We start from the raw sequence: 10,335 nt of genomic DNA, 5'->3' as shown, positions 1-10,335 counted from the left end.
GGTGTATTCATTTAAAAATAAAATCACGACACGTTGTATAAATAGGCTTTAATTTGGAATAAATACATTTTCGAAATGATCAGTGTAAAATGTCAGAAGTTGTATGAAGAACTATGTAGATGAAAATGTCGATTTTTAATGCTGTAAAAAACAAAAAAAGACATTGTATTCCAGTTGTATTTTCATTTTTTGTTCCCTTCAAGCTCTTCATTGTTCCCATCTGCAGCTATCTTAGAATTCAGGGACATCAAATATATTTGATTGTTTCACTGGATTTTGGAATGTAATCGAGCTATGTTGCAGCATTAGTAGCGTAAATGTACATTGGGTTTCAGGAAACATTGTTACACAAATGTTAGAACAGTTATTCCCATTGCGTTTTAGGCAGATCGTCAATTTGCATCACATCCAACAGCAGTCATTACAGTGATATGAAGGCTAACTATGCTCTCAGTGCAGATGGCATATTTTCATTCACATAGACAGCTTCCAATAAAAACATGTTATATACTGTACACAATAACAAATGTTGGTTTATCCAAAGAGCAGCTTGGAGTTCTGCAATGTGACGTAGCCATAACACAAGTATCAATGTGCTTTTAACTGGCTCTCATATGTTTTTTGCTGACCAACTGATGCTGAGAGGGGTAGGCTAAAGAAGAGGAAGATGATCAGATTGACCAGTAGGCAAAGTACTGTTAGACCCAGTGAGTTTGCAAAGGTGATGGGTAGGGAGTGGTTCAGAAGCCAGGAACGTCGCAATACCATGTCTTGCTCAACGGCCATCATCTGGAAGTGGGTGGCAAGGATGCCAAAGACGTGCAAAAGTTGATGACTGTGACCTGCAGACAGAGTTATGACACAATGTTCATAATGCCAGATGACCAAAAACATCTTTCACTAACATTTTTCACGCTGATTCAAAAACATCTTTACTTTTTTTCAACCAGATAGATTTTTAAGATTTTTTCATTTTTTGGTTTTAAGTTTATTCCTCCTCCGGCCCTCCCTGTGTGGAGTTTGCATGTTTTCCCTGTGCCCGTGTGGGTTTTCTCCGGGCACTCCGGTTTCCTCCCACATCCCAAAAACATGCTTGGTAGGCCAATTGAACACTCCAAATTGACCCTAGATGTGAGTGCGAGTACGGATGGTTTTAAATTTGTCCTACGCATTGTGATTCATGGCTATGAGGTTTCAGAAAAAAACTCCTTCTGATGCTGAACCTGACTCTTAATTCATAACACCAAATAAATAGATCATATAAAATAATATAGCATTATTGTATTATTATTATTATTATCATCATTATTATTCAGCGCATTGAGCAAGGTTTATGTGCATCTATGATTTAAGAAAAATATCGATAAATTATTGTAGAGATAATGCTTAACTTCAAATTGCACAAATCCTCTCTGTTCTACCTCTCGACAAAAATTGTTTTCAAACTTCTGTCCTTCACAAAAGTAGACAGATTTTCTTTTGTGTTCAAACAAAATAAAACTTTTGCAAACATCTGCTTCTAAATCGGTGAACCAATGACTGAACTAATAACTGAGTCCGATTCAAAAGGTTTGGTGAGTTTCTCTCAGGTGATATTGCTTAATTGCTGTTTAGTTGTTGTTTTTTTTACCACTAAACGATACCAAGTAAACAACAAATATTTGTTGATAATAAGTAATCACAAAATAGGGTTTTGTAAAAAAAATATTATTCAATGTAATAATAACATATTGATAGAATAATAATACATTCTAAAAACTATCAAACACCATAGTGTTAAATGTTGAGCGGAGAAAAATATCACAATCACCATTTTAAATTAGCTTGTGTTGTTATTATTGAACTTTTGATGCAAGATCATGTAACATGATTTTTTTTTTCCCATGAAATCCTCTCTTTTCTAAACTGTGCAAATGGTTGCAAAATTCAGCCCAAGGAACAGACTTGGTTGAACTTGGTTTACATGCAAATGTCAACACAATTCTTAAGTCTGTCTGACCCAAGAATAAAACAGTTCGCTTTGCGGGCCGATCTTACATTTGTCTTACCAATATAGTCGAAGATGCCAGGTGCCAGGCGCTCGGGTAAATGTGATGCAAACAGGAAGCCAGTGAGGAAAGCCAGTGCAATGTGGGTAAAGTGGAAGACATTGGCTTCGTTATTAGTGCAGCCTTCCCCTTCACATAGGAACAGCTGGAAAAGATAAACATTGCAGCTTTAGCAGCTGGAAACACTTTTTCAAGAAATGTATCCTTTAGTCTTTCTATCATATTAATTATTGTTTTGTACTTCAGTACCTGAACCAAAACCAGCTTGATGTCAATTTTGCTCTCTGGCTCTCTAGACCACAGGTGTCAAACTCAAGGCCCGGGGGCCAGATACGGCCCGCCACATCATTTTATGTGGCCCGCGAAGACAAATTGTGCATCAAATTCATGTGTCATTACTAGAATTGCAAATTGTCTTCACTTTTAATATATAGTATATATTTTTAAATATTTGACCAGTTTTTTTTAAAACGAGTTATTTGTCAGTTTCATTTTGTAGCTTTTGCTGTATATAATATGAGGTGCTCATACATTTATTTGGGTTGACAGTCATAATGGCCCTCCGAAAGAAGCTATGACTACAATGCGGCCCGCGAAAAAAATGAGTTTTTTAGTCTAGACTTTCTCCACATCCGCTGATATTGTAGCTGTGGTGTGTTGATGAAACTTACTGACAATGAGCTGACAATGGGGCAATGAGTAGAAATTCAAGAATTGCATGCGCATGGGGACAACTTGTTTTTGTTTTTGTCCCATTTCGGAGACAAGTGTGGCCCTACCCTGTAGAGGAGAGGAATGCTGTCAAACAGGTAAGGGTAGGCAAAAGCAACAAGACGGAGCACTTTGCTGAACCTTGGAGGCTGGCATTCAGAGAATCTGAAATAAATGAAAATAAATCATGCTCAAATATTCAAGCTCCTTGCATTTGGCATTCATTTTTATACGTGCATCGAATGGCAACTAACAGAGACAATAACCCATAAAAAACGGGAGATGAGCGGATTTAGGGGCTGAATGTTTGAAAGGATACTATTGATAACAGCTTACCCAACAGAACTTTCACCCACCCGCGTAATTTTTTTTTCTACTCCATCTTCTTTTTACATTCAAATGAGAGAATGCAAGAACATTTCACTTAATCAAAATGAGGTTTCTGTCAAACAAGTTTTGCTTCTGTTCATTGTTCCACCTACTTCCAGATGAAACTACAAATGCAGTAAGTCGCTGTTTGTGGTTGCTCTCTCTAGTGACATTAACAAGACACCACGAGATCAAAATGCCACTGCTGGAAAGACTATCTGAAGGTGAATAACAAGCAGAATCACACAGGGGTGTAAAACTAACATAATTTCAGACCCATTTCAATAGTACAAGTGAAAGATGTTTACCTCTTTACAACCTCGTGATTATAATGAAGAAATGGCAATCCAAGCCTGGCAAGTTGGCAGATGGGCATGAAAAACAGTGAGGCGGTTACATATACATCATCTCCTACCTACAGCCCAAGTGTGTTTAGTAACTCGGTGTAATGATTTACATTGGCAATCAATCAAACACACACACACAATATTACAGCCCGATCTTGGATGCGAATACAATGGAATCATTTTAAATATTGTATATTTGTCTGCATAGTTAAGGCGGAGCTGTCACATAATTCACAAGATGATAGCTGGTATGTTGACAAGCATGACGTACTCATACCAAGAGATAAAGTTCTCACCATACCTGGAGTAGCAGGCCAGGCTGGTGCATATGATGGTGTTAAGCAGAGCAATGGGGACGAAGCACTGGTGGAAGATGCTGTTTACCCACTTGTCTGGGAACACGTAAGCTGAATACGTGATTGCAGAACCTGGATTTCAACATATTTGTTTTAGAAATTTGACTTTTAACAGTTTGTAAATTTATATTGAGGTGAGCTTTTTTCTATGACGTAATTTTCCACCAATGTACATGAGACCATGTCTTGCACATAAGGTGAAAAGAAAATGCTTTGCTTACTTTTGTTAACTAACCATAAAACTAGTCCAATAATGTTTAAACAGTGAACGACCAAAACATATGATCAACCGCAAAATTTAATACAGAGCAGAAATTTTGCCTTTTCAAATGTTGCTCGGTTTTGACTCGTTGATAGTGATGTACAACTACATTGCATCCAAGCAAGAGCTCTTTCTTTGGCTTATAAGTGTATTGCAGTAAGGACACGTATCACACTCACCCATGCTGTAGAGACTTAGGGCTCCATAATCAATATAAAAGCACATATGTCGCACCCGTGCTGACATGCTGTTGAAGGTGTGAGCGCAGCTTGATGCAAGTGGATATATGCAACTGGAAATGATTAAGACCACCAGAGGCCAGGTGAAGGGATGCTGCCATGCAGTTTGGATGAGCACCACGCTTACTAGTTTCCATAGAAAGTACCTGCAAAGAGGAACAAATGGGTCAAGGTGCGCTACGGACAAAAAAAAAATTAAATGCAACATTGTAGGAAAAACAGCGCTTACAATATACCGGCAATCAAAATCAGGAAGCATCAAGTTATGAGGAAAGCTATGCATTCCATGTTCTTCAATCATGAGAAATTTGGGTGCATCAATATAGATATATAAAACATTTTGTCCCCTGAATACATTGTTGAATAATGCTTTGAATTTTTTGATATTGCTTGTACAATGACGTAGAATAATTCCTATTCTACTAGTGTCCATTGTTAAACTAAAGGCTGGCGATGTGTTGCCAAGGAACATTTGTGAGACTGCTACAGGTCGAGGAAACACAGTTGCTAGGAAGCACAACATAAAAAAGATATACAAAAATCCCATTTGGATCAGTCTTAAATGATTGTGACCCTTTTGAGTGATTTTACTAAACTTGGGCCATTTTTCATGTGTAATTAATGTTCTCTCTCCTAAATTTAGATGACATTGTGACAGCCTTTTAAAAATATTATTTGCATGATATTAGGCAAACAAAAATTGTTTCAACAACCCAATACCAAACTTTGTGTAAGAGCATGTCAAACAAACAATGAGCGCAGGAACATGACGGCAAGATGATGCAGGTGCTTACCAGGTGGGCAAAAAATGGGTCCAGATGTTAAGGGTCTCATTGGTCAGCTGAAAGAGGCTTAAGATGCAGTCAGTGGCTGAGCTACCATGGTAGCGGTAGCCAGAGATAATGCCGTCCTCATGGAAAACCTCAAGAAGAAAATAGGCAAAAGAAAATAAATTCTCTGTCAAAGCAAAATGTACAGGTTGAGATGTGCACGACTTGTCATAGTTTTCTAACATTAGGCGATGTTTTATCTCGATAGTAAAAAGGCCTACAAAATACAACAATACCCTGTGATGAGTTTCTGTTTGAAATTTCACTGTTATATTACAACTTGTTGTTTTTCCTAATAATTGTAAAATACTGTATTTGACTTAATAGTTAATCAATCAGTGAACAAGAACAGCGGATAACTAATTCAACAAAATAAAACTAGATGTATTGCTTTAAATTTCTGAAGTTAGATCAGTATCTTATAGTATTTTGTAAAAAAAAAAAAAAAAAAGAAAGAAATTGGGGGGGAAAAGGTACAGTATATTTTAATGGCTATTTGGGGGAGATTCATACGGCCCTGGTCTCTAGCCTATACATTTATCCGAGGCCCCAAAACCAACTAATAATTATGATAGCCATCCATTTTCAAAGCAGCCTTTCCTTATTATCGTTGCGGGTGAGCTGGACTATATCTCGGTTGCGTTCAGGCAAGAGACGAGATACGCTCTGGACTGGTCGCCATGTGCGATTAAAAATAAATTGATGAATTACCAAAAAGTAAAAAAAGTCATTTTAAATATCATTGATTTACTTGAGACGTAACTCTCTTTTGGCATGATATTGCCTTGCAGCATTATACAAGATATTGTTACATTTAAGAAAACAATGAAAATGCACTGAATTGAAAATAATTCTCACAGAACTTTTCACTCCCAACGCAAGTGCAGTAAATCATGGCACAAGTTTGAGTTCTCGTCTCATTGCTCTAAGTTTCTATTGAGTTTTGTCATACATTGATGTGAAATAAATCATGTTTGAAGTACAAACGTAGCACAAATGTAAACATTGCTTCTTTGTACAGTTACTTTGAAGTTTCCCACCCACTTAATTAAGAATACCGTATGTTTCCGTTAAAGGTACAGCAAACTTACTTTGGGCACTTGATTGACGGTGACGACTCTTGGCAATTTGATGAGGCTGAGCATGCTTAACCTCGAAGTGCTGCTATGCTGTCTGTGAGTGATCTGATTTGAGGCTGCCGTCGGGGTGTGCCCTGGTGTCTTTATAAGCGTTGTGCTGCCATGCCGTCCCAGTGGATTCCATGCCCCACCCCGCCCCCCTTCAAACCCAGCGAGAATATCCAGTATACCTGTGCCACTCCCTCCTCGACGTCCTCCTCCCTCAATCTTCATTCATACTACACACTTGCTGTTTTGTTATTCTGCCAAAGTCAGAAAGGACATGTCGATCTTGCTTGGGTCAAACTTAGTAGCCAATTTAATGTTTTATCCCCAACGTTAATGGGAAATTGATTCAATACCTTACTACTGTAGTATTTAGGTAAAGACACATGACTACTAACACAATATTATAATGAGATGCTACATATTCAAACTTCAAGCCATATTGTGCTGGCTGCTAAGGTATTGTGCAGCATTATTTTTGTTGATACTACTAACAAACACAACAATGTAATGTTAAGATCTAATTTGAGCACTATTGCCAAGCATCTTTTCTGCTCTCTCTCGCTCAGGGGAAATAACACCGGGGCAACACAGCATGTTTGTATACCAAGAGATGCATTACCTGTACTCCTGAAGGAGAGCAACTCAAAGGGATTAAAAAAAAGGTCAAAGAAAGAAAGTTGAAGACATATAACAACAAGAACAAAAACAGAGAATGGATAATGGCAGATTCATTTGTATTTGAGGCCTTACTACCTCAGCCATGCACTTTATGTTACCATCAACAAGTAATTTCTGCGAGGATACCTGACCACGTTCCCTGGCAGAATTGGCCTATAGGCATTTCAGAAAATGGACTGATTGTTTCTTTGCATGATACATCATGAGCATATTAACCTTAGGAAAGCAATTCCAAATATTGAAGGGTATGGGGGCTATTGCTTAAAGTCAGGTGGGATAGCATAGGCTCCACTCACCCAGCTGGGACCCTAGTAAAAGTACCTAAGGGCCTAGTGCAGTGGTGTCAAACTCATTTTTTTCGCGGGCCGCATTGTAGTCATAGCTTCTTTCGGAGGGCCATTATGACTGTCAACCCAAATAAATGTATGAGCACCTCATATTATATACAGTAAAAGCTACAAAACAAACTGACAAATAACTCATTTTTAAATCAGACGAGTAAAAACTGGTCAAATATTTTAAAAAATAGATATTATTGAAAGTGAAGACAATTTGCAATTCTAGTAATGACACACGAATTTGATGCACAATTTGTCTTCGTGGGCCACATAAAATGATGTGGCGGGCCGTATCTGGCCCCCGGGCCTTGAGTTTGACACCTGTGGCCTAGTGGATGGATGGATGGATGGATGGATGGATGGATGGATGGATGGATGGATGGATGGATGGATGGATGGACGGACGGACGGACGGACGGGAAAATTATGTGAGCTCCAGGGTCACCATGACAACAGTGGGCAACACTCATATGACCACGAGATGTCAGTGTTTTCAAGAGAAACGCTAAAGGGGCGGAAACATATTTATGACTCTTTCTGATGTTAATCTTCATTGATCAGCGGTTCAGATAAAGGATGGATGTCTAATGTGTGCCGAGGGGAGCATTAAAACTAAATGGAATGCAGACGAGCCCAGCCGTGTACTTACTGCACTGTCTGTGTCACTGTTCTGAGGTTTAGGTTCGAATCTCGGCTTGGACCTTCCTGTGTGATGTTTACATGTTTTCCTTGCGCTTGTCAACGGTATACAGTATACCGCCTCTCGTTGAGAGATCAAGAGGCTCAGTAGATGGATGGATGCTATTGAAGAAAAGGTCAAATGTTGCATCTTTTGACAGTATGCCAAGAGCCTCACGTGGCAAGCTTGAAACATTTTTGTTACAGCTGCAAAAGCAATAAGAACATGACATGAAACTGACTGGTTGGTGCTTGCATGAAAACCTTAACCTATTATTTTGGATCAAGAATAATAAAGGATTAAGACAGTAATTTACAGTAAATCGTCAAGTCATGTGCATGTAAGAGAATTATTGTCGTGTTATTAAAAGTAGGCCGCTGTCAAGTTCATATTAATGCAAATGTTAAGAATCAAATAGAATACAATGTGGACACATACGAGTTGTCTTGAGCACCATAGTGAGCCAGACTAAATTCCCATCCTTGACTAATTTTGACAATTTAATAAAATATTGTACATTTGGAGAGAAGAACCATTAGACAAAGAATGAACTACTAGATGACCAAAATTTATTTGTTTGAAAAATGTACTAGATGAGGGATAACTACCTTGAGGCTACTTGTACATATTGTAACTATTTATACAGATGCACTGAGGCACTTGAGGGATCCACAGACATTTGTAAATTGATCAAATCAATGAGAAATTACATTCTGTTGTGGGAATTATTGGTGTCATTTGAAATGTGTTTCAATAAAAGAGCTAAACCAATGGAGGAAAAAAAATCTGATATGATGACTCACTCATTCCCTAGTGGAGTACTTTGTACATTAAATGTCTGCATTGAAAATAAAAATAGATGATTTACTGCTTCCTCCCTTTTAATTACTCCACAAAAATAGTAATTAACTGTGTATGTCTACACATTTTCCATTTGTAATGATGGCATATGTGAGACAAAAAGTAACAGATGTCTATTCGAATGCTGCTGTTGATTGGTGTCCCTTGAGTTTCTGTTGCCGGCATATGCGTATCCAAATGAGTGGTATGCACAGCAGGCTTTTGATACATTATTAATAGATTTTCACGACAGGCACTTCTTTTTCTTTGCTGACTTTCATCCGTTCTTGTTTTTGACTCAATCTGGAGAATTCTTGGCAATAGACATAATACAAATTGACATTACTTAATAAATGTTACAAACGAAAAAAATATTTGTTTTTCTCATTGTGGTCTAACTTAGATACGGTTCTGGTGTAGTTATTCAGAAAGACATATAAGTCATAAGGAAATTAAAACATTAAACATAATATGGCACCCACACCACTGTATACTTTATGCAAAAATGAGTCAATACGAAATGTTGGTCAAGTTAAAAGATAAATATAGACTACAAAAGAATTGAGAGAAAATAACATTTTTGGCAATTCTGTGATCACAAGTGCAACCTATGTTGCAGAAATCATAGATTCAATAGGTTCACACATCCATGCTCAAGCCTCTATAACTTGGATTTATGGAGGACAATTCAAGAGACCTGAGGGCATTTATAGTAGCTGATGTTGCTTCCTTTGTCTCAACATTAAATCAAAGTAGAGACTTGAGTACAACTGGTAATTGGGTTGTAGCGAGACCATGATGTCACTGGCCTGGAGAAAATTGTATACTATCTATTTGGGCTGACAAGTGAATTACAGTTCAACACAGTACACACTTTGTTTTCACAAAAAAAAAAAAAAGACGGTATACTCTCTAGTCGGCTACTTAGAGTATGTATTGTAACTGCACAATTCAAAGCACACTATTGTACATTTTGCCAAATATTGGATTTTTTATTGAACATAGAAGTGTATGCGAAGAGTGTCTCAAAAGTTTCTTTTCAATATATTCTGGAAAAAAAATACAGAACGTAGCCTGTTCATACAAAATGAGAAGAAGGTCATTCCACTCTCGGCTTCCACCATAGTGGCGGTCCTTGAAGACGGTGATTCTCAAGTGGTAGGTTAGGACCCAAATGTGGTTGTGGATCCATTTTAGGTGAGTTGTGGACAGCTAATAAAAAAAATACATGTATTCTTATTTTGTTTTTATCGCTACACTACATAAGTATACCAAATCCCCACATACATCATAAATATGGCAAGCGGTATGCTTTCGATGGTAGATCAACCACATTTAAACAGTTTATGAAAATATAATATAATATACAGGTGTTGTTTGAGGATATCTTTAAACAAAACTTGTTCTTTATTGTTCTTAGCCTCGATAAAAGTGGATCACGACTCTGCAACAAGGGAGAATGCGGGTCCCAGGGTAACAATATTTGAGGACCACTGCGTGAAGACTCCCCA

General features: G+C 37.8%; 1 protein-coding gene across 1 annotated transcript; it reads right to left on the bottom strand.

The window, feature by feature from the left end:
- Window positions 1–31: 31 nt before the first annotated feature.
- On the bottom strand, window positions 32–6,402 carry paqr5b (progestin and adipoQ receptor family member Vb). The gene is made up of 8 exons (XM_037248093.1): window positions 6,254–6,402; window positions 5,127–5,254; window positions 4,273–4,478; window positions 3,777–3,903; window positions 3,437–3,481; window positions 2,828–2,924; window positions 2,049–2,193; window positions 32–842 (listed from the first exon to the last, which is right to left on the bottom strand). The coding sequence occupies exons 1-8, from the start codon at window positions 6,305–6,307 to the stop codon at window positions 589–591; spliced, it is 1,056 nt and encodes a 351-aa protein (XP_037103988.1). The 5' UTR covers window positions 6,308–6,402; the 3' UTR covers window positions 32–588.
- Between the last annotated feature and the right edge of the window lie 3,933 nt (window positions 6,403–10,335).

The sequence above is a fragment of the Syngnathus acus genome, chromosome 3 (genome assembly GCF_901709675.1).
Source record: "Syngnathus acus chromosome 3, fSynAcu1.2, whole genome shotgun sequence".
NCBI classification, from domain to species: Eukaryota; Metazoa; Chordata; class Actinopteri; order Syngnathiformes; family Syngnathidae; genus Syngnathus; species Syngnathus acus.
Note: the sequence above shows the minus strand (reverse complement) of the source record. Positions and strands in the feature narration are given on the sequence as shown.